A 27,188-nucleotide genomic window follows, 5' to 3' on the forward strand; every position below is an offset into this window, starting at 1 on the left:
GGAGACGCGGGAGGGGGGTTGGGAGACCCGCGCCCCGGCACGCCCCCTGGCTGCGGGGCGGCGGGAGCAGAGCCTGGGGTACAGAGCGCCCCCTGCAGGCTGGGGCTGGGGTCGCCTCCCCGGGCTTGGGTCCCCAGCACCGCGCAGACGCCCCAACCGCCCTCCGCGCCCCACTGCAGCTCCCGAGGGGGCGGGGGGGGGCCGTGGCTCCTGGGGGATGGAAGGGAGTCGCACGCCCCGCCCGCAGCTTTCTAGGACTCACTCTTCTGGCCCAGTCCCTGTTCCTATCCCTTTGCTGCTGAGCCTGCCTGACCCGAGGGGGGCGGGTGGGGGACACTAACGAGGCATCCCCGCCCGCCTGCCTTGGGACTGGGAGCCCCCATCTCCCACCCATGATTATGTTCTCGTGTTCTCGGAGACAGATTTTAACGGTGATTAAAAATCTCAGTTGTAAGGTGTATTTTAAAAATCCACCGAGGAGTTCATCAAAATGAAAGTTTTTAAGCCTCTCCACTCCTCTCCCCACCCCCACCCCCAAATTTAGATTCAGTCCTACTGGGCATGAAAATGGAAAATCTGCATTTTGAGCAAATACCCCAAGGTTGGTTATCTGCTGGGTTCACGTTTTGAGAAATGATGGTGGGACTGGATCCCGGGTCTCCAGGATCAGGCCCTGGGCCAAAGGTGGGCTCCAAGCCGCTGAGCCACCCAGGGTTCCCGTGATGGTGGAGTTTTAAATGCCCCTTCAGGAAAGGAGGGGAGCCTGAGAATAAGTTTGGCCCCAGGCCCAAACCCACACCCAAGTTCTGGGAATTTGGAAGAAGGGAGAACAGCTTAATTGTTGGCAGGAAAGAATAAGAGGCTGGGGCCACAGGGGTGCATGCAGAAGAGAGTTGAGGCTTTAGGTTGCTGGGATTAGTGACCTGATCTGGAAGGTTGAACAGAGGAGTTTCAGGGGACTGGCAGTGGGGTCAGAAAGGGCCCCCCCATTCCGTCTTTATACTTGCCCTTACTTGGGCAGGTGGAAAAGGAGCTGGGAAATGGAGTAGGACATCTGTGGGCCCGCAGACCTCCCAGCAAGCCACCGTAGCCCACAAGTGCCTGGCACTGTTCCAGGCATTTCGTGATCGCTGCCCCTCGCTCCCCTGTGAAGCAGCACTGCCATTATTCCCACTTTATACAGATGGGGAGGCTGAAGCTCAGAAGTATTAAGTGACATGCCAAGGTCACCCAGCTAGCAAATGATGAGCTGGGGCTTCAACCCAGGTTGCCAGGCTCCACTCAACCACCATGCTATCCTGTCTTGTTTTACATCATATCCATTCTCCTAATCTGGACCATATGCCCGAAAGAGAAAGCTATGGAAAGGGCAATTGAGTGTGTGTGCAGGGGTTGGGGTGGGAGGTACAAGCGTCCAAAGAAAGTCATTCACATCAGTGCAAACCAAAGTGTCTCGAACCCACCTTCCCCCCACCTATGTTCTCTCTCCACGCTATTTTTTCCTTGCCTTTCTTTTCTCACGGCTCTTTCTCATTCCCCTTCTCCCGGGAGGCTGAGAGGATGGCCGGGGTGATTGCCTGTTGGCTGGCAGCCAGGGCGGACCATAGGCATTGGACCTCCCCCTTGTCCTGTTCTTACTACGGCAGGCAAGCCCCCTGCCTCCCACCGAGGCAGATGATGGGCCGTGAGTTTTGCTCAGGATTCCTGGGTGAAGGCTGCCTAGCAGAAAGGCCACTCAACAGATATTTAATCAGAGCGGAGGCCTGCAGGTGGTGGGGGACAAGGGGAGTGTGTCTGAGAAAGATACCCCAAGACAGATGGTGAGGCATCTGGGGAACAATCTTGCCCTGCCCTGGTGCACCCTTCACCCTCTCCTGACTGTCATTAGATGCCTGGGGACGTGTTAAGACAGACAAATAATAACAGTTACCCAGCATCAGGCCCTGCTCTTGATCCTTTACATACATTCACTTTTTTAATCATTACGGTAATCCTATGAGATAGATATTATTGTCATCCCATTTCACGGATGACAGAAGTTGAGACACCAGAAAGGTCAGATGGCCAACCCCAGGTCCCCTAACTAGAAAGATGTAGGGCAGAGAATGCTTCTACCCAAGCCGTCAGGAGTCCCATGTGCTTTGCCATTTTGCAACCCTGCCTGTCAAATACATGGACAGTTCCCACGAAGGAGAAAAAGCCCATATCCAGAGTCCTTTCCCCCATAGCTGGGTGCACAGGCTCCAGGGGGAAGCGGAGGGAGAGGCAGATGATGGAACCTGAAGTGCAGGGCCCCTTGACACGGTCTACCCATGCTACGAGCTCTCTGGGTAGAGAGCCTCTGGGCCCCTAGCCTGGACTTGGCTCTCTTCTGCCCACGGGGGCCTCTTTGCTGAGCTGTCTACTTGCCTGGCCCACAGCTTCCTGGATCTGCACGGGGCGCCTCTCAGGTAGGCGTGTCTGCACTCCCTCCTCCTGCCCCAGGAGCCCCACGGCAGCCTAGGCCACCGGCTAGATCCCTCCATCTCTCCCCCACATCCAATCAGCCACCAGCTCCGGTTGAGCCAACGGAGGAATAATCTGTTAAATAATCTGTTACACTCAGCCCTCGGTGGGCGGTGGGCGGGCGCAGTGGTGGCCTCTTCCAGCACTTGCTGTTGTGGGGGGGGGGTGCTATGTCACTCTGTAGACTGCAAGTCTTCATCCCAGAATGCTCTATTCTTGCAAGTGAGGACATTGAGGCACAGAGAGGTGAAGTTAGCTGTCCACAGCCGCGCAAGGGCGTTTGGTAGAGCCAGCCTTGGGCAGCCAGGCTGCGGGGCTCACATCACCCCTCTTGCTACTGCCTCCCTGCTGCTGCTCTAGGCCTCGCCCTCCTCAGCCTATCCTGCTATAGGAATGCTGCCAGGAACCAGGGATGTTGCTCAAAACTAGGAACACCCCCCAAAAAAAATTTTTTTAAAAATGAAATAAAATAAAAAACTAGGAACCCAGAACTGAGCAGACCCCCGGCTGCAGGGCTACAGGGCCAAGCGGATTTTTCTTTATCTGCTTAACACACCCATCTGGTCAGGCCTCCCTGCCCAGCACAGCGTCTGATGTAAAGATTAACGGTGCAAACAAAATGAACGAACTGTGGGAGACCAGCTGGTGACCAACAGAGGGCCTATACCCTGGGGACCAGGGGAGGGAGAGGGGCTGCTTTTCCAGCTCCCGGTAGCCCAGCTTCCAAGGCATTTGGTTCCATCTCCCTCCCCCCTCGCTGCTTCCCTACCACCTCCTCTGTTCCCTGTCCTGTGGCTGGTTGGTGGGACAGTGGGAGGTTAGAGGAAGCTTTAACTAATGGGTCTCCAGTGGGACTGCAGAAGAGGACCAACTTGGAAACCAGAGGATGGAAGGGCTCTGCCTGGGAACCCCGGCCTGCTGTAGCCTCCCTCAGCATCTCTGGGATTCCACGTTGGCCAGGGCTGGCCCACAAGGGAGGGGGACGAGAGCCCAGTGCCCTCATTGGGGCTCTACCTCCTGGCTCTGGAAGGTTTAAAGTCTTCCAGTGCTTGCCCAGATACCTTCCTCTGAGGGTGGTTCCAGTTCAGTTCCTCCACCCCCTCCTCCCTTGCCCATTCCTGGGGTGGGGGGCAGAGGCAGGGAGCTGGAACGCTAACGGGGCACAGAGCCAAACCTTCCCAGGACCAGCAGGTCAGAGCCAGCTGCTCATGGGCCACTTTGACAGTGGCGAGGCCACCAAAGGAGAAGAGCAATGGGATCCTGCTTCCTCCAGGTGGGGGAGGTCGGTAAGCTGGGAGGGAAGGCTGGCAGGGGCTGGGGACCAGTGGGGATCTGATGACTGAGGCAAGGGCAGGGACCCCACGCGTTCCTGGAGGTGCATTCTCCTGGCTGGTGCTCAAGCTAGTCATGTGTGACAGGGGCAAGGAAACAATCACTGAGCAGGCCCGCAGTGGTGGTGACGGTGGTGACGGTGGCGGCCCGAGGGTAAGGAGAGGCTGGGAGAGCAGGAGGGAAGGCAGGGGCAGGTCTGGAGCTGTGTGGGAGGGAACAGGCCTGCCTAGCAGGCAAATGTGCTGTTCTATGAATGTGCATAAAGTAGGAGCTGCTTTCTCCTCCCAAGGTTCAGCTTCTGGAGGGCTCCGTGTGTGTGTGTGTGTGTGTGTGTGTGTGTGTGTGTGTGTGTGTGTTCCAAATACCCAGGAGACTCTGCATCTGACCTTGAGTGATCAGTGTTCAGAAGTGGCAGCTCCAGCCTAGTTGTAGCCACTGTGGCTCGGGCTCAAGTGCCTCTCCTTCTCCCTCACTCTGTCAGAACCTCCAGCCTACACTTGCCTCTGCCCCAGCCCACCCCACTCCTAGCCCTTCCTTGAGGCTGACCACCCACACCACCTCCTCCCCCTTGCCTCTTCCCAACATTCCCGGCCTTTCCAGAAGCCTAGTCTCTCAAATGCTCCAATCTTCCAACCTGTCCTGGGCCTGTGGCCTTTGTTCAGGACTCAGACTCTGCACGCACTTGACCCTCCCGATTTAGACACCTGGCTGGAGCAGCTGCAGGAGCCCGAGGGAGGGCTCCTAGGAGGGCTCCAGCCCCTGCTCGTGAGATGCCCACTGCTCTCTGCATCTGGAACACTGGCTGAGGAGGGCCAAAGATGTGGGTGATCAGGCAAGCAGGCCAGGGTGGGAAACCCCTTCCTAGCCTCAGAGCCGACCTCAATCCTGCCCACAAATCCCAGTCAGGAAGTGCTAGGGCCAGAGGAGAAGCTGAAGAGTCTGAAGACTTGCCAGCACCAGAACCGCTGCCCCTTGTCCTCTCTCCTGAGACCACACGGTAACAGCCAGAGGGGGGTACAGAGATGGGGTCCAGCGAGGGAAACAGAAAAGAGAGGGGTCTATACTTCTGACGGAGAGAGAGAGCCATGGGTGGCTCCCTCCACCCCTGGTGTCAGTCTACACCACCAGGATAGAGAGGCAGCACCAGCCGCTCAGACCTCCCGCGCCAGGCCCCGGGCCTCAGGAAGTCCTTCCTGCCCTTGGCCTTGGCGCCTCCTCCCCTAGAGACCTCACGTCCAGAGAAATGGAGGGTCGGTGTACTGCACCTAAACACGATGTGGGGGGCAGGTATAGGGAACCCCCTTGGCGTTTTTGTTCTCATTTCACAGAGGCCTCTAGAGGCCTGAATTCTGATTTAATCTCCCCTGATGCCTTTGGTTTTCCCTAGGCCCCAGGCTCCTCCTCGGGCCTCAGCTGGAAGCAGGTGCTTGCCGGGGTGCCCCACAACCTGCAGGGCCGCACACCCAGCACTCACCACAGCTGACATCAAGCCACTTCCTAGTCATTACCAGTGATGCCTCCTCGGAGAGAATGTGAGCTCCTGAAGGGCAGGCCCTGGCCCTGCTTTGTTCACGGCTGCACGCCCTGCACAGTCCGGGCCTTGTGCGCAAAAGGTCCTCAAGAGAGGTTTCTTGAGGTCAAAGAACTGCCCCCTCTCCTGTACGAGCCCTTTTCCACCTCCCTCATGCCTCCCCCAGATCTGTCTTTCTTCCTGGTACCTGTCCACCCAGGTCTTGACTTGACTCCACTCCTCACCCTGCAGTGGGCCATCGCTAGCCCGCCCCTCCCTTACTCCAGGAAGCACCCTCAGATTCTTGGGTCCCATACTCTGGGTCGGGCACAGGTGACAGCCTTGTTTCTTATCCCTTTACTTCATCCAGTGTCCTTGCAGCTGGACCAGGGCAGGACCCCCATGTATCGATTAAGCCTCTGTGATGACTTCCTCAGTTAATCAATCCGGTCACCAAACTCGAATCAAAAAGACAGGCTGTCCACCGCCCCGAGCCAGGCTTTGTCCTGCAGGAAACGTCAGCACCCTCCCCTCCTTGCCCTCAGCCCCAGGGCTCTCTCACTCCCCACAGCTCAGAGACTAAGTCCACCTTGGAGGTGAGGTACAGGCTCTTTCTCCCCAGCTCCACCCCCACCCCCCCAGCCAACAGCAACCCCATGGGGAAAGGGAAAGAGAGTTGGAGTAGATACCTGTGCTTGAAGGTTCAGGTCAGAAGATGGAGGTCACCAGGACACCCGCCGGGCCCCACGCTGCCCTACTGCACAGGGCTGAGGCTGTGATCACACACACACTCCCCCCCCCCCGCCTCTGATACTCACTTAGCACTTGAGTTCAAAGACCTGCTGCCTGTGCTCAGCATCTTCTCACACGGCACCCTGCCCACTATGTGGACTCCTAGGCTGTCAGTGGGCAGGCAGAGGAAGTGGGGTCTCACCGAAAAGGCAGACTCAGAGCAGTTTCACTCTCACCCTAAGAGGCAGAGACAACCCCTTCTAGGGGCAAAAGGCAGCCACAGCCCTGGGGAGGAGTAAGGGGGGGTGGGGGACAGGTGAGGCAGGGTGGTGAAGGGGTGCAAAGTGACCTCCTCTGGGGGGTCCTCGACTCAGCATGTTTTCCTACACCCTGGACAACTGAGATGCTCATGATGGGGCCAGATCGTCCCTTTGGTGGCTCCTCCTCTTAGAACAGGCCTTTCTGCTCTGGTCTGTCTGGCCTCGGAAGGAAGACAAAGCTGCAGGACGCAGGGCTGGAGTGAGGGGATGATCCGGTTCTGGATCCTCAGCCATGAACTCCACGGGAGCTGGGGGTGAGCAAAGGGCCCGTGTGATGTCTGGGGAGAATCTTGTGGAACTAGCCACCGAAATTCAAGCCCGGGAGATTTTTTGGCCCAACCTTGTAAAGCTGGGTCTCAAGGCAGAGGTTGGAGGGTGGAGAAAGCTGGAGAAGGCTGGAAAAGGCTACCCCCTAGAGGTAGGACCAAAGAATTCTTTATGGACAGCAGGCCACGGTTATATTTATTGTACAAATCTGTAGGAAGTTCCTCCCCCTGCACCTGGCCGTTGACTGGGTACTGGGAACATGGAAGCAGTCAAGGCAGGCAATAACGTGACTGTCACTGCTCGCCCTAGACTCAGGGATTTCCTGGAATGTGGAACTTCTAGTGGTAAAACCAGGACTGTCCTGGGCAAAGCCAGAGGAGTGATCCCTAACAAATAAAGCCCCTGCCCTCATGAAGGTTATATTCCCAAGGGTTAGGCAGAGTGGGGGTTAAAGGATAAATGAACACAATTTCACCCAGTGATGGGTGTTGAGAGACACCAAACTGTGTGGCAGGTTGTGCTTGAGACAAGAAGGACAGCACTGCGTCTCTGAGGAAGTACAGTCTGAGCTGCTGAATGATGACGAGGAGTTAATCTTATGGGCACTCAGAGAAGAGATAGATTTCCAGGCAAAAAGGCCCCCAAAGGGACGCCTGGGTGGCTCAGCGGTTTACAGCGCCTGCCTTCGGCCCAGGGCGTTGTGATCCTGGAGTCCCAGGATCGAGTCCCGTGTCGGGCTCCCTGCAAGGAGCCTGCTTCTCCCTCTGCCTGTGTCTCTGCCTCTGTGTGTGTGTGTCTCTCATGAATAAATAAATAAATCTTTAAAAGAAAAAAAAAAGCCCCCAAACCCTGGGGCAGGAACAAGCCTGACACATTCGAGAAACAGAGAGAAGGCCCATGTGCCAGAATCAGAATGAACGGTCAGACTAGTTGGAGCTGGCGAGGCCCCAATCAGTTCACCCCACGAGAGATGGGAAGCTCACAGAGGGAGTAAGCAGGGGAGCCCCTTGTTCTGCTTGTTATTTTTCAAAGATTGTGCCAGCCGCCCGGGGTGGGGGGGGGGGAGCCGAGGAAGACCAGTTAGGAGACCCTCAAGTGGGCAGGTGGTGATGACGGTGGCTGGACTAGGGTGGTGACAGGGAGAAGGAGAAGGACAGGGCAGCCCCAATGGACTTGCTAAGGAGTTGGAAGTGGGGAGGAAGGAAAGGGAGGACTCAGAAATGACGCTGGGGTTTGGGCCTGGAGCCATATGCCACACAGCCCTAAGCAAGGTCATGCCCCAGAGGGCAGGCGAGGTCACTCTGGGTGGGAGTAGGGAGCAGAGAGGAGGAAGCCCTGACAAGTCCAGTAAACTCAATCCACTGGAATACAGCTTTGTCGGAGGAGATACGTGTCTGGAATGCGCCTGCTCTGGGGGAGCGAGGAAGGAATGTCTTAGGAGGCAAGACGCTGCAGGTGAGAGGGAGAGTCTGTCTTCATGCTGGTGGGGCCCGATTTAAAAGTGATTCCTGGGGCACCTGGGGGGCTCAGCGGTTGAACATCTGCCTTCAGCTTGGGTCGAGACCCCCAGGTCCCAGGATCGAGTCCCATATGGGGACTGCTTCTCCCTCTGCCTGTGTCTCTGCCTCTCTCTGTGTGTCTCTCATGAATAAATAAAGAAAATCTTTTTAAAAAATATAAATAAAGTGACTCCTGAGGGATTGATAGTTCAGGCGGGTCAGCCACATGGGATATGTTCACGTGACCTGAATTGGGATGAGGGATGGTGTCTTAGGGTAATCAGATTAGCTGTAACATACAACCTGCAAATCTCAGGGGTTTTTAGCACAACAAAGTGCATTTTTCACTCCAGGAGGACAGAGTGGTTTTGTTTCACTCATTCATTCATTCATTCATTCATTCAGGGGTCCCAGGCTCCTTCCATCATGTAGTGCTGCCATCTTCAACATGTGACCTCATGGGACGGCTGGATGGCTCAGCGGTTGAGCGTCTACCTTCGGCTCAGGGTGTGATCCCGGGGTCCCACCTCGGGCTCCCCGCAGGAAGCCTGTTTCTCCCTCTGCCTGTGTCTCTTCCTCTCTCTCTGTCTCTCATGAATAAATAAATAAAATCTTTAACGACAACAACAAAAAAACCCCAAAAAACAAAAACATGTGGCCTCCTAAATCATGACAGGATGGAAATAGGGAACTGAGGGCGCGTGGAAGATTTTTATGGGTCCAGCCTGGAAACACATTGCTTCTGCGTTGATTCCATTCCATTGTCCAGAGCTCAATCCCATGGCATCAGTTTGACTGCAAGGACACTGGGTCGTGTTCCAAGTGCAAATTTAGTGGGTAATGTGCCAGAAGAAGAGTCCCTAATGGTGAGCATTAGTGAGCAGGGGCAGTGCCTCTCTGTCTCGTGGGGGGAGTGGGCAGTGGTGTCTGTGTTGGCTTGGGATGGGAGCATGCTCTCTGAAAGAACCTTGGAAAGACAGCTGATGTGGGAGGACGTGTATATGCGGGCACACTCACATGTTGTGCAGAACACAAAGAATCCTCCCATTCTTTCCCATTGTCATGATCTTTCTCCAGACAGGATCTTAGTTATCCCACACCTTACCACTGAAACAGTCTCGTGGGTGCTCTCTCTTCTATAATTTTCCTAAAAAAAAAAATTATTTATTTATTCATGAGAGACACAGAGAGAGAGGCAGAGAGAGAAGCTGGCTCCCTGCAGGGAGCCCCATGCAGGCCTCCATTCCCGGGACCCCGGGATCATGCCCTGAGCCCAAGGGAGGTGCTCAACCGCTGAGCCCTCCAGGCGTCCGTCTTCTACAATTTTCTTGTCCCGTCAAATCTAACCTGGATATCACAGTCTCAACAGTCTTCCTAAGACCTGGCTTATGTCATGCTACTCCTGTTCAATGAGGACAAGGACAACAGTCTTAAGAACAGTGAAAAATACCTTGTGGGGTTACTGTGTTGAGTGCTCTAACTACAGTATGTCAATCTATCCAGATGGTTACAACAAGCCTACAAGCTATTACCATCCTTCCCATTATCCAGACAGAGCAACAGGGGCCGGGAAGCTTCCTGGGCCATTGCAGGAGCCACTAGCCACAGGGGGGCCATTTCAATTAAAATGAAAAACAATTAAACATTCAGCTCCTCCGTCACACTAGCCTCATACCAAGCACTCAGGAGCCACATGTGTGTAGTAGCTACCATTTTGGAGAGCACAGACCTGGAGTATTTTCTTGGCAGAAAGTCAGAAAATTTCTGATGAGTTACGAGAACCCGCTGGGGGTCACACGATAAGTGGTGACCCCATCGGAGTATAAAGGCTTTCAACAGCTCCATATTGCCTCTACAACCAAGAAGAAAGTTCAGCCTGCCCTTAACGTTTTCCTACGACCCAGGCCAGCTACAGTTAGTCTCATTAATTTCTTGCACCATCTCCTACCGCACAGGGACGCATTTGCTCAGTACTCCCCCTATGTGCACTCACAATATTTTCCCTCTCCTCGTTTCTGTCTGCCCAGTTAAGTAATTCCGATATAACCTTTAAGGTTCAAATAACTGCAATATTTGTCGGTTCAGTTCCTTTTTTTCTATCCTCTCTCTCTCTTTTTTAAGATTTTATTCATTTATTCATGAGAGATGCACAAAGAGAGAGAGACAGAGACAGAGAAAGGCAGAGTCACAGGTAGAGGGAGAAGCAGGCTCCATGCAGGGAGCCTGACGTGGGACTCGATCCCGGGACCCCAGGATCACACCCTGGGCCCAAGACAGGTGCCAAACCACTGGGCCACCCAGGGATCCCCCTTTTTTTCCATTCTCACTCTCTCAGCCTCAACCACCTTTCAGCCCCCCTGCGTCTCTGTACTGCTGCAGCTAATCATACCAGCTGAGTACCTACTATGTGCCAGGCACTCTTTTAAGCACCGAGTCCTTGTCGCAACACGTGAAGTAGCTATCCTTGCTGTACCCATTTTGCAGATGAGATCACTAAGGACCAGCGAGTGCATGGACTCGTCCGAATGAGCTCTCTGCTTCTAGTCTTTTCTCAGGCAGCGCATCCTCAGGCTATTACCCTGGCCACATTTCTAGAATGCAGAGCCCTTACTCCCCTCCCTTTAGCAGAGCACAAAGGCCCTTTATGTTCAGAACATTTTTAACTTTGGAACCTACCACTCCACCCACAGACCACAAACTATTTACAGTTTCCCCTAATCTGCCATGTTATTTCTTCCCTCTGGGCCGCACACATGCTGTTCCCACCACCTGGAGTGTTAGCCCAGCCAGCAGCACTGAAGCCATCCCCGTGGCACTGGGCTCTGGACCATGGGACTCACTCCCTTTTCTGATTGCATCACTGGCTTCTAAAGAAGGCCTGAGTGCTGAGCTCATCACATGAAAATTACTTCTCATTAAAAAATACACTTCCAAAATTCAAATTTAATAAGCCATGGGTGGAGTCTGGGGTCTTTCTTATTTTTTTTTCTTTTCTCTTTTTTTTTTAAGAAGCTCCCTGACTATTCTAAAGTGAGGCAAGTGTGGATTACACCGGTTTACAACACTCCTTGGGCAACCCATCATGCCCTGCTCGGACTTCTAATGACGATCACCTTTGTCATTATTTAATGCTTACCTCTCATTCACCGCCTTCATCTATTCAACAATGTTCATTAAGGGGCTACAAGGTACGAGGCACACTTCTAAGGGGTTCATGTGAACCAAAGTGGTACAGTCCTTTCAGAGTTTACATTCTGTAATAGTGCTTCCCTAAAATGTCCATGTCCTAGTCTCCAAAATTTGTGAATATGTTACTTTACATGGCAAAAGAGGTTTTGCTGATGTGATTAAGTTAAAGATCTTGAGGTGGAAAAATTAGCTTGGATTTTCCAGGGTTTTTTTTTTTAAGATTTTATTTATTTCTTGGGGATCCCTGGGTGGCTCAGCAGTTTAGCACCTGCCTTTGGCCCAGGGCGTGATCCTGGAGTCCTGGGATCAAGTCCCACATCAGGCTCCCTGCATGGAGCCTGCTTCTCCCCCTGCCTGTGTCTCTGCCTCTCTCTCTCTCTCTCTCTGTCTCTCATAAATAAATAAATAAAATCTTTAAAAAAAGATTTTATTTATTTGAGAGACAGAGAATGCTTGAAAGGGAGAGGCAGGGAGAGAGTATCTCAAGCATGGCGCCCCATTCAGGGACTTAATCTCAAGACCCTGAGATCATAACCTGAGCCAAAACCAAGAGTGGGACACCTAACCAACTGAGCCACCCAGGTGTCCCAAATGATCCAAATCCTCAGTCGCGAGGGTCCTTACGAGGGAAGAGGGATGCAATGGAATCATCAGTAGAAAAGATGTGACAACAGTAGCAGAGGTCAGAGTAATGTGATTGTTAGCTTTGAAGATGAAGGAAGAGGGCCATGAGTCAAGGAATGTGGGTGGTTATAGAAGCTGGAAAAAGGCAAGGAAATAGACTCTCCCCTCCAGCCCCCCAGAAGCAAGGCAGCCTTGCCATCTCCTTGATATGAGCCCAGTGAGACCCACTGTTGCTGCGGACCTTGATCCGCAGAACTGCGGGATAATAAATAGGTGTTGCTTTGAGCCATTAGATTTGTGGTGATTGGGATCCCTGGGTGGCGCAGTGGTTTGGCGCCTGCCTTTGGCCCAGGGCGCGATCCTGGAGTCCCGGGATCGAATCCCATGTCGGGCTCCCGGTGCATGGAGCCTGCTTCTCCCTCTGCCTGTGTCTCTGCCTCTCTCTCTCTCACTGTGTGCCTATCATAAATAAATAAAAATTAAAAAAAAAAAAGATTCGTGGTGATTGTTACAGCAGCAAAAGGAAACTGATACAGAGACTGGCTACCTATTTTGTGCAGGTATGTGATGGACCCCCCCCCCCCAACTAGATTACAGGTGCTTGAGGGCTCTGTGTTCTGTTTGATTTTCCCTCCCAGCTCTGGGTATGAAGCTGGGCTCACAGAGGAAGCTCAATATACTCCTGCTATAGATTCTGAGAGTGGCGCAGGTGGTTGGTAGGGATTTGGGGTGGGGGATGAAGGTTATGGGCCTGGAAGGAAGGGGAAGCTGTCCGCGTGGAAGAGGTGTTTGAGGTTCCGCGGGGACGGTCTCAGCGCAGGGGTCCTCAAACATCGGTCGGTGGGAAGGATCCTCGGAGCTGCGCGTGTCAAGTCTGGGGGAGGGAATCTGGTGGGTGGGCGCAGGGGGGCAGGAGCCCTATTCGCTGTGTACTTGCGTGCTTCCTAATTCTTATATCGAGAAATTTAAGTTCTATTATTATTATTTTTTAAGACTTTATTTATGTATTCATGGGAGACCCAGAGAGAGAGGCAGAGACACAGGCGGAGGGAGGAGCAGGCTCCCTGCAGCGAGCTCGAGGCGGGGACTCGATCCCGGGTCTCCAGGGTCACGCCCTGAGCCGGAGGCAGGCGCTCAACCGCCGAGCCACCCCGGTGCCCCCGAGAAATTCACATTTTAAACGAGAATCGTATTCAAAGAGAAACATTTTCAAGTCACCGGGGCCGCAAGTGGCTCGTGTATATATATCGGCTTACGGGCCCCGCCCAGCCCCGAAGATGGTGACCCGGTAAGTCTGAGGATGCGCCCCCGAACCTGCTTTTTTTTTTTTTTTTTTTTTTACGAGGGACCCCCCCCGCCCCCCCCCACCCCCACGGACGGCGCGGCGGCCCCGGGACGTCACCCGGCGCTCGGGGGGGCGGCGGGCGGCGGGCGGCGGGCGGGCGGGCGGCCTCCGGCCGGGGAGGGCGCTGTGCCGGCGGCGCGGGGGGCGGGCGGGGGCGGGCGCGGGGCGGAGCGCGGGCCGGCGGCGGCTCCCGGCTCCCGGCTCCCGGCTCCCGGCTCCCGGCTCCCGGCTCCCGGCTCCCGGCTCCCGCTCCCGCTCCGGCTCCCGCTCCCGCTCCCGCCCGCCCTGCACCTGCGACCGCCCGGCGCCCGCGGCCCCATGGCCCCGTCCCGCCTGCAGCTCGGCCTCCGCGCCGCCTACTCCGGCCTCAGCTCCGCGGCCGGCTTCTCCATCTTCCTCGTCTGGACCCTGCTGTACAGGCAGCCGGGCACCGCGGCCATGGGGGGGCTCGCAGGTACCGCGGGGCGCGCGCGGGCGGGGGCGGGGGGCGCGGGCCCGGGGCCCGGGGCGCGGGTGGGGGTGGGGGTGGGGGTGGGGGTGGGGGTGCTGTTGGCCCCAGGCCGCCCGTGGGCAGCGCAGGCCCCGCGCGAGCCCCCCCCCGCCCGCGCCGAGTGCCCGGCCGCCCCGCGACAGCGTCCTCCCCGCGCCCGCCGCACCGCGCCTGTGCCCGGGCCCCTCGGCGCCGCGAGCGCCCCTCCCCCGGGGGCCGGAGGGCCGGGGGTCCCCGGGGAGGGGGGAGGGGGGAGTGGGGAGGAGAGAGGAGGGAGGACGGAGGGCCCCTCCCCCTCCCCCAGCCGAGTCCCCGCGGAGCACGCCCACCCGGGCACCCGGACACCCCCACCCCCACCCCCACCCCCGCGTCGGTGCCCCTTGCGCCCCGCCCAGGTGGCTCCCGGCCCAGGTGTGCGGGACCAGCGCGCGCTGCCCCGTCTGGGCTTTAAGGGGCAGAGGGGGGGCCCCCCCGGGTGGCTCAGCCGTGCAGCGGCTGCCTTTGGCTCAGGGCGTGACCCCGGAGACCCGGGATCCAGTCCCCCGGATCGAGTCCCCCGGGATCGACTCCCCCCGGGATGGAGTCCCCCGGGATCGAGTCCCACATCAGGGAGCCTGCTTCCCCCTCTGCCTGTGTCTCTGCCTCTCTCTCTCTTTCTCTCTCTCTCTGTGTCCCTCATGAATAAATAAATAAAATCTTATTTAAAAAAAAAAAAAAAAACAAGGGGGCCAAAGGGAGGCAAGTGCTAGAGTGAGAGAGCACCAGGGTGCTGCTGGAGGCGGGGTCCTCCCCGATGCTGCGTCTTCACTGTGCACCTTCGGGCACCCGTGGGCCTCTCTGTGTTGTAGAATCGGGTGAAGACAAAACATTATTCCTACTCGCTAGCATTTCCCCCCCCTAATACTTTCTGTGTATCATCATCATCTTATTTCCATCATCTTATTTCATCTGCACGAGTCCTGTGCAGTAGGCATTATTGTCGTGCCCATTTCACGGATAAGGCATTAAACCGAGGGTTAGAGTAAATAAATGGCCTGCCCAGGGTTACACAGCTACCTGAAATAACATGCGTGGGAAAGGAACTTTGGGAAAAAATACGTGCGAGGATATTACTTGTACACATGGAGATCCCATTCCATTACAAAAAATCCTCTGCCCTAAAGAAGCCCTAAATGGACTCGCTGAAAATAACTAGATTTCCTCATAGCCCCCAAGCCTCCTGAGTGCCATCCCTGGGTAAAGAAGGAATGGGAGGTGGCATTTCTCTTAAAAGAGGGGCGTGCATAGCCACAGTCTGAGCAACACCAGAGACCTTGGGGGGCACCCTGGCTGGGATGCTCTCCTGCCCCCCCCACCTGTGGGTTCCTGTCCTCCCTGGAGACAGCCAGCCCAGGGTTGCTCCGTTATCTACAGACCCCTGGTCCCCTGTCCCCGCACCCCCTGCTGCTACTGTGCTCCTCAGGGGTCTCTCCTTGCAGCTTTGTGTTGTAGTCCCGTAGGCCCTGCTGCTTTCTGTTGGGAAGGCCGCGTCTTCAGGCGAGGTCCTGTGGCTGTACTGCCGCCTGAGAGGAAGGGGCTGGCTGGGGCCGAGGAGGGAGGGCCGTCCCTGGGATCTGGGATCAGAGCCGGTGTGTTTGAGTCCGGCCGGGTAGAGCTGAGCCCTTCCTAGCCACGCGACCTTGAGCACATCCATGCCTCCCGGGCCTCAGTTTCCTCCTCGTCTGTGAGGAGTGGGAGGAGATACCACTGAAAGAGATGATCTCGGAGAGCCCCTCCAGGTTGGCAGTGAGTAGTAAGTCTAGAACGCTCTGCGGCGTTCATCCCACAGCTGCCTCCTAGGAGGCTGTGGAAAAGGCCCTGTACCTTGGGCTCCAGGGAGTATGAGCTTTCCTTCTGACCCAGACTCTGCTCTCTCTCCCTCCCCGAAGGCTTCCCTTAGCCCCTGAGGCCCACCGAGCCACCTGCAGGGAGAGGTGTGAGGGCAGCAAGCAGCTGAAGCAGGGTCCTGAGGCCTCCCTGACAGTCTGGCCTTCCAGACAACCAGGAGGTGGCAATGGAAGAGCAAAGCCACTTGGTGGTGGTGGTGCAGCGGGCGGGCGGAGGGGTGGCCAGGTCAGAGCCACGGGCCCTCTCCACCCTGAGTGGGTTCTGGGAAAGTCTGTAGCCAGCCAGCCTCCTTCCTCTTTTAGGGGTGAAGCATCAGCAGATTTATTGACTTGTGAGCACCCCACTTCTGACTTGGCACTTTCCAGCCCAGAAGCTGCTGAGTCACCAGAAGCCAGCCCCAGCGTGCTCCTTCTCCCCTGCAAATGAGGCAGGGGTGGACGGGGGTGCTGGTTTCTGAGGCAGGGTCAGCCCTGGAGTCCCTGGGGTCCCTGGGGCCAACGGGAAGAGTGTTCCTGGGTGGAGACCTACTGTCTCCCATCCTCATGGGCGTCTGAAAGAGGTGGCTTGGAGGAAAGCCACTTGCAGAGAAAATAGTTTTGCTGTGGGAATCCTGGGGAAACACGGACTCTCGCTCCAGATCTAGTAGAGCAAAGAAAGGTGGAAAGAATAGAAAAAAATTTTTAGTTTTATTTATTTATTCATGAGACACAGAGAGAGGCAGAGACATAAGGAGAAGCAACCTCCCAGTGGGGAGCCCGATGTGGGACTCGATCCCGGGACCCCAGAATCACCACCTGAACCAAAAGCAGATGCTCAACCACTGAGTCACCGAGGCATCCCGGAAAGAATAGAGAATTTGCCCCAGAGGCCTAAATGGCTTTGTGTTCTCCCTCTGGGAGGGAGAGGGGTCCTGGGGCTCCGGGCCTTGCTTTTCCCCAGGGCTGGTGTAGAGGGCAGGGGTTCAAGAACAGAGTGGGGCCCTGGACCAGGGTTCCACTTGTCTGAGTGCCTCTGTGGGCTCCTCTGGCCCCTCGCCGGCTCCTCACCTCCAGCCCAGCCACTGGTGAGACGCTCACCGACCAACTCTGCTCCGTCCTTGCCCTTGGTCTGCCAGCTGTGAGCCCACCGAAGCGGTGGGGTGGGTGGGGTGAGGGCTGGCGTGGCCATGCAGCCGGGTGGGCCTGCGGAGCTGTCCGTTCTGCCCTGAATAGCCCAGAGTGTCGTCGGAAGAGAGCGAAGCTGAGACACCCTGAGACACCGTTGCTGCTGGCGTGAGGTGTGGGAGGGGACCAGCCGGGGCTCCTGCTCCTTCACCGACCACCTGTGGGGAGGTCCCTGTTCGAAGGAAGGCGGCGGGAGCCCGGGCCGGTGGGAACTGGCCTGCTTCCAGAAGTGGCTTGTGTTTATCTGGAGGCAAGGCCTGTGCACAGGGGAAGTGAGAGGTGGTTAAGGTTGTGCCTGCTTATTAACGAAGAACTGGTATGTGGAACCCCCAAAATGGCCATCTCCCTTTTCCTGGTACGTGGGTGTACGCCCGGGGCGGGAGGGCCTGGGGGCACAGCTGCAGCACGGCCAGTGGACTAACATGTGGCATTTCCACAGGCCCCTATTTCAGCATTTCCTAACCCAGAAATTGCTGAGTCACAGAGGAATTACTCTGACCTCCTTAGTGTTCTCCTAAGCTGGCTCCAGAATCTTGGAGCGGTAAAGGATCCCAGAGCTCATGTCCCCCAGCCCTCCATGGCCAACTGGGGAGACGGGCACGTGGAGCCATCCCAGGCAGATGCCCATCCGACTGTTCCTCGGACGCGCTCAGAACAATACGCCTTCTTCCTAGGGCCCTTTAAGCACCCAAACAGAATGCCCAGATTGAGCACTTAGGATGCATGTGGGGGGTTTGGGAAATGCTTCTGAGAAGGGCCGCTGCCACATGCTCCGGGTCGTAGAAGATGTAAGCGGAAGCCGTGAGATTATAACTCTGTCCACCTCCAGCTTCCTTTCTAGGCGGGGATGGAGAACGCTTGTTCCAGCCCACCCTGACCTCAGGGGTGGAGGGACCCAGGTTCCAGGCCCCTGACCCGCAGAAGGTTGGGGTGGGGACGGGCAAAGCCTGGAGAGTATGGGTCCAACAGGGTGGGATGGGGCCTGGGCCTGGCAGGGCCTGAACCCTTGCTAGCAGGGAACTCCTGAGGTGGTCACGTTTCCAGGCTGGCAGGACCCTTGGGCTCACCCATTTCTAGAAGTGGAAACACTAAGGCTGTAAGAGGTCACGAGCAGCACAGCTGTGCCAGACCCCAGACTTCCTGGCTCATCGTCCCGTGGCTCACGGTCCTGTGCCAGGCCGCCCGAATTGTGACAGCTTCTGAGCTGATATCCAGAGCAGGGTTCTGTGATAATGCCGCCCACCCAACCTCTTTTTCCCTCCTAACTGAAAAAAAAAAAAAAAAAAAAAAAAGAAAGAAAAAGAAAAAAGAAGAAAAGGAAAGAAGTATTTGGGGCATATAAAAAAGGATAGGTGATTTAATGAACTCCCTTATACTTAGCACCTGGCCTAAGAAATAAACTCACAGATTCAGTCAAAGCACTCTCCCACCGCCAATCTCCCATCTACTTTCCTTCCGTCTTTCCCTTGCCCAAGAAAACCACTTTCCCCATCCAGATATCCACCCTTCCTATGCACATATGCTACGCTGCGTTTAGTGTGTGTGGCTGCCTTTAAAAAAAAAAATTATTTATTTATTTGACAGAGAAAGCAGGTGGAGTGGCAGGCAGAGGGAGAAGCAGGCTCCCCGCTGAGCAGGGAGCCTGGCTCAGCTTGATCCCAGGCCCCGGGGTCATGACCTGAGCCGAAGGCAGACGTTTAACTGACCGAGCCACCCAGCCACTCTGCAGCTGCCTTTTTGAGACTCTCCTGATTCCTGGGATCCAGCAGCCCATGTAGCCCCCCCCCCCCCACACGTAGACAACTTGCAGCTGGCCCTGCCTCTTTCCTCATTCCTCCCTTGCTGGGACCCTGTGGCCCTGCTCCGGACCCTTGCCAATGGGACGGGTATTTGTTCCACTCTTGGGGCTGTGCTGGCAGGCACAGCCTGGCACAGAGGGCATCATTGTACTGGCTGAGTGGCAGCTGGCTTTGTAGGGGAAGTGCCCGGCCAGGCCCAGAGGGCAGACCCTGGAGAGGTGGGGGGCGTCTGGCTTGCCCTCTCTGCAAACTGGAAGGAGTGACATGGGGTCTGGTGACGAGCAAGAAGGCCACTTGGGTGCTGGGTGGCCTTGGGGGTCTCAGTGCTGGGCCTCTTCACTCTGCAAGACCAGTCCGTGGGGTTCTGAAAGGGCCCCGCTGGCCAAGAGTTCAGCCCCAGGCCCCTGAGGGCCATGTTAGAACCGAAGCATCCGGGAAGGCAGCTGCTTCCCACCTCTGGGCCCTCGGTAGGTGGGCGCAGGTCCTGGGAAGCAGGCTGGCTGCCCTGATGCCCAGACCTTCCATGTCAGGACCTCTTTACACCCCTGGAAAGTAGTGAAGCCCCAAGGAAATTCTGTTGATGTGGGTTATATCTATTGATCTGTACCACACTAGAAATTAAGACCGAGAACATTGCCAAGCATTCCAAAGTAGATATTAAAAATAACATTGCAGGACACCTGAGTGGCTCAGGGGTTGAGCGCCTGCCTTCGGGTCAGGGTGTGATCCCGGATTCCCAGGATCGAGTCCCACATGGGGCTTCCTGCATGGAGCCTGCTTCTCCCTCTGCCTGGGTCTCTGCCTCTCTCTGTGTGTGTCGCTCATGAATAAATAAAAAAAAAACAAAAACATTGTGTTAGCAGAAAATAACATCCCCGTGTAAGAAATAGTCATGTTTAAGACCAAAAAAAAAAAAAAAAAAAAATGAGGGAGAAGAATGGCATGCTTCCCAATTTTTGCAAGTCACTTTAGTATCTGGCTTACCAGAAGACAGCTAGATTCTCTTATCTGCGTTTGCCTCCAAGTGCTGTGATGCCAGAGGCCGCGTAGCCTCCAGAACACTCCACTCCGCAGTCAGGAAGCAGCGAGACTGGAAGGCCACCTATCTCAGCATTAGTCAGCTAGCAGCCCTGGCCTCAGGGACCCGAGAGGCCCCGGGGCCCCTAAGTCCCCTGGGCTGAAGGCAGCGGGAGGGGGAGAGGGGAAGGGCGGCCCCCCCAGCTGACCAGCCTGTCCCCCGGCAGGTGTGCTGGCGCTGTGGGTGCTGGTGACGCACGTGATGTACATGCAGGATTACTGGAGGACCTGGCTCAAGGGACTGCGTGGCTTCTTCTTCGTGGGCGTCCTCTTCTCGGCCGTGTCCGTGGCCACCTTCTGCACCTTCCTCGTGCTGGCTGTCACCCGACACCAGAGTGAGCGCTGTTGGGGCACTTGGGGGTTCACCTGGGATTCCCATCCTGGTTCCAAAGCTTGTGTCCAAGGAACTTGGGAGGCCCGTGCCTGGGGGTTCTCACCGAGGGGGTAATGAGTACCCAGCCCCTCGGGTTGGAAAGGGCTCGGGGAACCCGGTGTCCTCTGCAGGTCAGCAGGCAGGGGTGTCCTCGTTAGAGCCCCGGGGGGAGTCCTCGAGCCCGGCTCTGGGGTGGGAGCGCCCCCTGGTGGCTGCAGCCAGCAAGTGGGCAAAGGCCCTCCGGGCCCCAGGAGTCTAGGGCTGGAAGCAGGGTGCAGGGGCGCTGGGTAACCCAGGGCTGAGCGCCCATCCAGGCCTGTCACTGGCCAGCCCTGACCTTCCCTCGTCCCCACGGCCTCCTGCCTGCAAACCCCTAAAGGCCCTAAAACTGGCTAGCGCGGGCCACCTCTCCTGGAGGTTGTGGGGAGGGGTGGCCCCGGGCTTGCGGCCTGGTGGCCGGGGTCCAGGGCAAAGCCGGCTCAAGTCACCGTGGGGTTCCTCTCCCCTGCAGGCCTCACAGACCCCAAAAGCTACTACCTCTCCTGCGTCTGGAGCTTCATTTCCTTCAAGTGGGCCTTCCTGCTGAGCCTTTACGCCCACCGCTACCGGGCTGACTTCGCCGACATCAGCATCCTCAGCGATTTCTGACCCAAGGGGTGAGGCTTCTGTCCCCTGGGGGTCCTCAGGACCTGGACTCGGCCTCTGAGGCACTGGGCAGGCCTGCCACCCCCCCGGAGGCCCTAGATCTGCGGCAGAAGAAACAGCAGGAGGACTGCCGTCTCCTAGGAAGCTGTCCTGCCCCCTTTGCGGGACACGCGGTGCAGGACACGCGGGTGCGGTGGAAACGGGTCCTTCCTGCCACGCGGCTCCCCATCGGCCTGGCTGGAGGGCAGCTTTAGACCTTTTCAGATGGATCTATTTTCTTAGCACTCAGTGAGGAATCTTCGAAAGCGGGGCCAGGGCAGTGAGTCAAGGGGTAGGGCAGGGAGCCCTGACCTCTGCCTGGGGGCGCTGTCTCTCAGGCCAGGCTGAGAACCTGGGAGGTCAGTTCGAGTAAGGGATCTCGAGTAGAGACCTCTCAGCCCCGACCCCGACCCCCCATCCCGTTGTCCTTTGAGGGCCGGGTAGCTTAACTCCTCAGTCCCAGGGATGGCAACACTTGGCTCTCTTTTCCCCGAGGCCTGGGGACCGGAGTGGAGAGTGTAGTGTCCCTCTCCCCTCCCCAGAGCGGGTCTCCCGTGAGTGTGCTAGAGCCGGTCATCTCCTTCAGCATCCCCAAGCCCTCTCTTTTACACACACACACACACCACACACCCCAAACAAAGCGGGACTCCCTGAATGAAGCCAGACTGAACGTCTGGAAGGTGCCCTGCCCCCCACCATGGTGCAGGCTGGCAGGAACCCGCAGATCCGTGCCCGTGTACCTCCAGCCCTACATTTCTGTCACTTCTCACATGCATCACCCCTGGCCCTGAGACGTCCCCCCGCTCCCCTGCTCACTGCCCTCCGCCTAGAGGTTTCATCTTTTTAAATCTCCCTTCCGCAGGACAAAACTCTGCTTTTCTGCCTAGATGGCACAAGGGCTCACCTAACTCGGGAGGGAGGGAGCTATTGTTACCTTTTTACGTTAGGTTGCCATTTTGCACGGTCTACCCTCTTCCCACCTGATGTGTCCTGCCCTTCAGCTCTTTGCCTTATCTGTGTCACTGTCACTTTAGCAGAAATACAGCGGCCATTTGTACCAGGCAGCCTCTGGTGGTTCCTTGGGGGTGGGAACCTTGTGGGGGGGAGGTTGGGGGGTGCTGGGGGAGCGGGAAGCAGGAAGGGTGGTGGTGGTGGGTCTCTAGCTGCCATCTCCGTAGCTCACTGGTGCCCTGGAGGGCAGAGGAGGGACCACTGCCCCAGGGGCTGGAGGCCCTCCCCCTCTGGCCCCTCTTGGCATCAGGGAGCCCAGTAGCCTGGCTCTCAGCTCACCCCAACCAGGGGTCGGGGGGATGCCCAGGGGCACAGCCTCAGCACCACCGGTGGCATTTCGTGTCCATCACCCAAGAGGCCAGGACAGATGGGAAGGTTGCTGAACCTGTTCCCCTTCATAGTCTCCTAGGCCGTGGGCTTGGGGCGAGGTCTGAGGTGATGAGGCTGCTCTTCCTGCCGGTTTGGAGAAGCCTGGCTGGCTCAGAACTGTAAAGACAGGCCCCGGCAGCCTGGCACCTTCCTCTCCGGTGATTGGAGGAGCTTGTCCCGGCCTGTTGCCTCATGCATCGTCTCTTCTAGGCTCATTATATGTTAGGAAGTCATGATGCATTTGAGCAGGAAGGGGCCATAACAGCGTCTATTTCTGGAGCCTTTAGCTGATAAACAGAGGTCCCAGGAGGTGACGTGACTTACCTGAGCTCCCAGCTGGGACCTGAACCCAGGTAGGTCGGATTCACCACCCTCGGGGGAGGCCTTCCGGGTTGGGCATCTCCATCCCACCCTCTCGGCAGGCCTGCTCTCTCTGGACTCAGCCCAAAGCCGCTGCCGCTCGATTACCCCCAGGTGGGGCAAGTGGGGACGGCCAGGGTGTGTTCAGAAGGGATTCTTTCTGCAAGGGAGCTGCCACGGAGGGGGGTAGCTGGAGCGGGGCTGGAGGGGGGCCGGGCCCTTTCCCGCAGTAAACGAGACGCGTGCGCACGAGGTACAGCTGTTCACCCACCGAACACCCCTCCTCCCCAGAGGCCCTTTCACAGGCATCTTTAAAGCAAATAAAACATTTATTGTTCAGATTTTTTTTCCTTTTTTTTTTCTTATTTTTTTTTCTTTTTTACAAAAACATGCATACATACACAGGGTATGGTGGTCCTGGGGAAGACACACACACACACACACACACACACACACACACACTCACGCTCTCTCTCACACGCACACAAACACTTTCCTTCTTGGCCCCAGGCCAGGACCCCAGAAGCCTTGAAGACTTTGCCAGGGCAGCCTCCCCTCCCCTGTGTCTTGCATCCACTCTCCCACCCCTTTCCCCTCAGCCAGGCTAGTCCTATGTGGGGCAGGAGTGAGAGCTGGGTGAGGGAGACCCCAGAAAGAGAGAGGGCTCACGGAGGGGGGCGGTGACCGAGGGGCCCCTGGCGGTCACGCTGTGCCGCTGAGGGGAGATGAAGAGTTTGGCACCATCGGCTCAGGAAGCACGGAACTCCCAGAGCACCTGTCGGCTCCGCCAGGGCACTGAGATGGCTGATGGAGGGGGGCCTGTGGCAGGGGCTGGGACCCGATGGGAGGCCTGCTGACCACTGGTCTCTCGGAAGGAGCTTTGTCTCCCTGCCCAGTGGCGGGGGGTGGGCGGGGGGGGGGGAGCTTCCAGAGTCATCTGAGGAAGCAGGCAAGAGGGATGCCCCTGCACTCAGGGGTAAGGGACCCCCTGACTCCCCCTCCCTCCCCCCCCCATACTCCAGCTCAGCCCTCAGAGCCTAGGGAGGGCCACCCTGGCTGAGGCCAAGTTCACATTTCTGCGTGGAGCCTGGGGCCGTGTGCAAAGCCCAGGGTCTACGGAGCCATGAAGAATAGTGGTTATCGGTGGGCCCGACCGAGCTAGTCCTCCTCTGTGCAGTCCTGAGGGATGGGGCCCAGCCAGGGGCCTGGACCCCAAAGGGGTCGACTCTGTTCTTGAGAGAGCCCTACTGAGGTGGAGCTGGCTGCCCAGCTGGCCTCCTCCCCGGGTCCTCTTTGGTCCCTATCCTAGACGCAGGGCCCTGCTCAGGCTCCTTGGGGTGACTGGCAAGGGGCTGTGCTCTGGCCCCAACTACCTGCCCGAAGGCCCTCTGTAGACCCGGGGACTGGGTACTGTTGCCAGAGGCTAGAGGAGAACCAGGTCCGAAGGGCAGGGGTGGGCAGGCGAATCCGTTGTGAAGCCTTAGAGATTCATAGGCTCTTCCTCCTCCACCAGCTGTTCCGGGGGCCTGGGGGAGGGAGACGCAAGGGTGGGCGTGCTGGAGGGCCGGGGGCTGCATGCCGGGAAGCCGGGGAAGGCTGGGGTGGCCGTGCTGGGATCTGGGGTCGTCGGGTGGGGAGGGTCCGAGGGGTGGAGAGGCTGTGGGCCGGCCGGGGGCCGGGCATTACCGCTCTTCAGCCAGGATGCCCACGGACAGGGATGCCAGTGCAGTCACTGCCTCCACTTCTTCTGTGTCAGCCCCTGGCACCCTGGGCGCCCAGGAGTCTGGACAGGAAGCCAGGCGCTGCATGCAGCCCCAGTATTTACCTGGGCCAAGAAGCCGAGAGTCAGAAAGGGTTAGAGAAACAAGCCCCTCCACCCTGCCACACCGCACATCCTAGACCGATGATACAAGGCTGGACCTCTCAAGACCAAGGGCCCCCCGTCAGTGGGCGTATGGGCGTATCCTCAGTTTGGGGTCAGCGCTCTCCCTTGCCTCTACCCTCAACATAACACTTTCCCTCGCTTGACCCCCCGCAGCCCTGACAGGGTGAGCAGACCAGACCCGGTGGGGCTACGAAGAGGCCCCAGCAGGTGCCCGAGCCATTCTCCTACGCCTGCGGGCGAGAGCCCACCTCTGACCCATTCCCACAGCATGGGGTCCCTAAGAGCACCAGTAGAGCTCACTCTTCCCTAGATGGAGTCTATCTCAGACCACCTCACAGATCCCGAGCCCCAGCCTCCTGGAACACAGGGTGTCACTCATGCACAGCCCCCCCGTGATGCTCAGCCCAACACACAGGACAGGACAGTGTGGGACGTGGGAGGGACATGGCACAGAGCTGACTGCCACCACGGCTGCTCTGTGGGGCCACCAGCAAGTCACCTACCCGCCCTGGGCTTCCACCACCCCCGCTAGCCATGGACATGACCATCCTGCCTACTGTTGTAGGCACATAACGTCCACAGGACATGCCCAGCCCAGAGCCTGGCCCCGGGGTGAAGACTCCACGCAAAGCACTAGCAGCATCTTTACTGTTATGCACACTTCCCCTACTGGCCCTGGATGTGGGGAAATCGACTTCATTCGTTTTTGCATCCCTAGCAGTGAACGTGGGTCTTTACATTAAGTGCTCCGTGGAGATTAAAGGTGAAAATTCAAAATGCTTTCCATATGTAGGGTTATTTATTTATTTTTAAGTGGGGTCCACACTGGGCACAGAGCCCAATGCAAGGCTTCAACTCATGACCCTGAGGTCAAGACCTGGGCCAAAATCAAGAGTTGAATGCTGAACCGATGAAGCCACCCAAGCACCCCCAAATGTAGGGTTATTCTAAGCCCCCAAAGCAGGCAAAGCTCTCAAGATCCCCATGGACAGGACTGAGGGTCAAACTAGGATCCAGCGCTTTTGGCAAAAGGTCTATTGCTCCAGCCTGGCCCTGGCCTAGGGCTGAGGTTGGGGATGGGAGGCCGGTCCTGCCTTGAGGAGGCAGGGGGTCCCCCCTGATGGACTGATGGTCCTCATTGGATCCACCCAGGGGGCTCCACGAGTACCCAACATGGAGAGGGAGGAAGTCCCGCCATTACTGTGGGGGTGATTCAGAGGAAGCCCACTGCTGCACAGCAGTGGAGCCCCTCGCCTGGTGGGCACTGGAGGCCATGGGGCCCGGGTTCCTGAGGGCAGTAGACCCTGGAGGTTCTCCAAGTCTGAGGTCAGTGGGTGCCCTCTCTCTGTACTCACTGTGCACCCGGATCACGGCTTCCAAAGAGCGGATGGCGTTGAGGTTGGGTTTCTGTTTCCAGCCCTCTTCTGAGAGGGGATCCACCTACAATAGAAAACAGCATATCAGCCCGTAGGGACGCACAGGCCCAGCTCTCTCCCATCGCCAAGGGCCCTGGCTTTCCAGGCACAAATACTCATGTGCTCCTGGCTCTGCCTAAGGCTGGAAACCCGGGTCCTAGATCTGACCTGGGGAAGGGGCACCCCCTCGGTCCCCCTCGTTCTAGGACTGCCACCCCTGCCCTACGGATGCACAGATGCGGGGGCGGGGGGGCAGCTTACCTTGTTGCCCAGAAGAGCAGCCACACAGGCCTCAGAAGCGTCACAGATGGCTGTGAGGTCATGGCCACCTTCCAAGGCCAGCACCACCGCACCGCCCGCCAAGCTCATCAGCTGCTGCGTCATGTACCCAAAACCTAGACGGTTCGGTGGGGAGGAACAGGAGAGGCAGGGTGGAGGGCGTCCTCCTTTATAAATAATGATCAGATGCATACACCTCTACTGCTTCAAGGGCTTTCACATGGACTCCTGGGTAAAACCTATTCTATGCCCCAGTCAAGGCCTGCAGAGCTTAAGGGACTTGCAGCAGGCCCACAGCTACTAAGTGGCAGGGCCGGGACGAGAAGCCAGGGCTTGGACTCCCGCCAGTCTTCCACTAAGCCTCACCATCTTCTGTTTGGACCCTGGGCCCTGGGGCCCAGCAGGCTGAGCGAGTCCCTCTGTTCTAAGAACACTGCTCCTCCCCATCCTCCCCCAGGAGAAGCTGCCAACCCAGCCGGGAATGGCACAACTGGGGTGTGTGTGGGGGAGAGGGGGGCCCTACGGCTGAGCTTTTTGGCCACCAGACTTAGTCCCCAGATGGTAGCTGAGGCCTCCCATGGTGACTGCCCTGGTCATGCAAGGGGTTCTGGGTAAGGCTCAGCTAGGAGGGCCCAGGGAATGCCAGGGCCAGCTGCCACACGCCAGTCCTCACTTGTGACCCTGGGCCGGCCATTGCCACCTTCCGCTGGACTTGGCAGTGCCTCCCCTCCCGGCCTACCCCTCCTTCCCTCCATCTCCCCCCGGGCTGGGCTCTCCTTACACTTAGCGGAAACATGGTAGCCACCCAGTGGGGCTGGGTGACCCTCGGCAGCATCGAACCCAGCTGACACCAGGACCAGGTCCGGAGAGAACTCTCGGGCGATGGGCATCACGACCATCCTGTGAGGGTGCCAGATGCGGGGGCTCATCACTCTGTGCAGGGCTGCCAGGGGCAGAGGCCCCTCCCCACCAGATTCACTGTGGGTACCCTGCTCTTAGGACCCCAAGACACCCGATTGCCCAGCAGGAGAAATGGATCCCTTCAACCTCCTTGACCTGGCTGGCTACCCATA

General features: G+C 57.5%; 2 protein-coding genes and 1 long non-coding RNA gene across 10 annotated transcripts in view; 2 read left to right on the forward strand and 1 right to left on the reverse strand.

The window, feature by feature from the left end:
* The first annotated feature begins 6,539 nt into the window (after window positions 1-6,539).
* On the forward strand, window positions 6,540-8,795 carry LOC129505708 (uncharacterized). Its single transcript, XR_008663577.1, has 3 exons — window positions 6,540-6,653; window positions 8,039-8,121; window positions 8,571-8,795. It is a non-coding gene; the product is annotated as an uncharacterized LOC129505708 (long non-coding RNA).
* Window positions 8,796-13,527: 4,732 nt separating this feature from the next.
* On the forward strand, window positions 13,528-21,860 carry SLC48A1 (solute carrier family 48 member 1). Its single transcript, XM_055318921.1, has 3 exons — window positions 13,528-13,777; window positions 19,907-20,074; window positions 20,624-21,860. Exons 1-3 carry the CDS (start codon window positions 13,642-13,644, stop codon window positions 20,758-20,760), a joined length of 441 nt encoding a protein of 146 aa, XP_055174896.1. The 5' UTR covers window positions 13,528-13,641; the 3' UTR covers window positions 20,761-21,860.
* A 986-nt stretch (window positions 21,861-22,846) lies between these two features.
* The window catches only part of HDAC7 (histone deacetylase 7), a 38,919-nt gene continuing 34,577 nt past the window's right edge, over window positions 22,847-27,188 (reverse strand). For all 8 annotated transcript variants that reach the window (XM_055318498.1, XM_055318493.1, XM_055318492.1 and 5 more), the window contains 5 exons: window positions 26,897-27,015; window positions 26,098-26,231; window positions 25,777-25,861; window positions 24,223-24,361; window positions 22,847-24,062 (listed from right to left, as the gene is read on the reverse strand). In XM_055318498.1, the coding sequence (XP_055174473.1) occupies window positions 24,017-24,062; window positions 24,223-24,361; window positions 25,777-25,861; window positions 26,098-26,231; window positions 26,897-27,015 (523 nt within the window). In that variant the 3' untranslated portion in view covers window positions 22,847-24,016. The remainder of the gene's footprint in view (window positions 24,063-24,222; window positions 24,362-25,776; window positions 25,862-26,097; window positions 26,232-26,896; window positions 27,016-27,188) is intronic.

Source organism: Nyctereutes procyonoides, unplaced genomic scaffold (assembly GCF_905146905.1).
Source record: "Nyctereutes procyonoides isolate TBG_1078 unplaced genomic scaffold, NYPRO_anot_genome, whole genome shotgun sequence".
NCBI classification, from domain to species: Eukaryota; Metazoa; Chordata; class Mammalia; order Carnivora; family Canidae; genus Nyctereutes; species Nyctereutes procyonoides.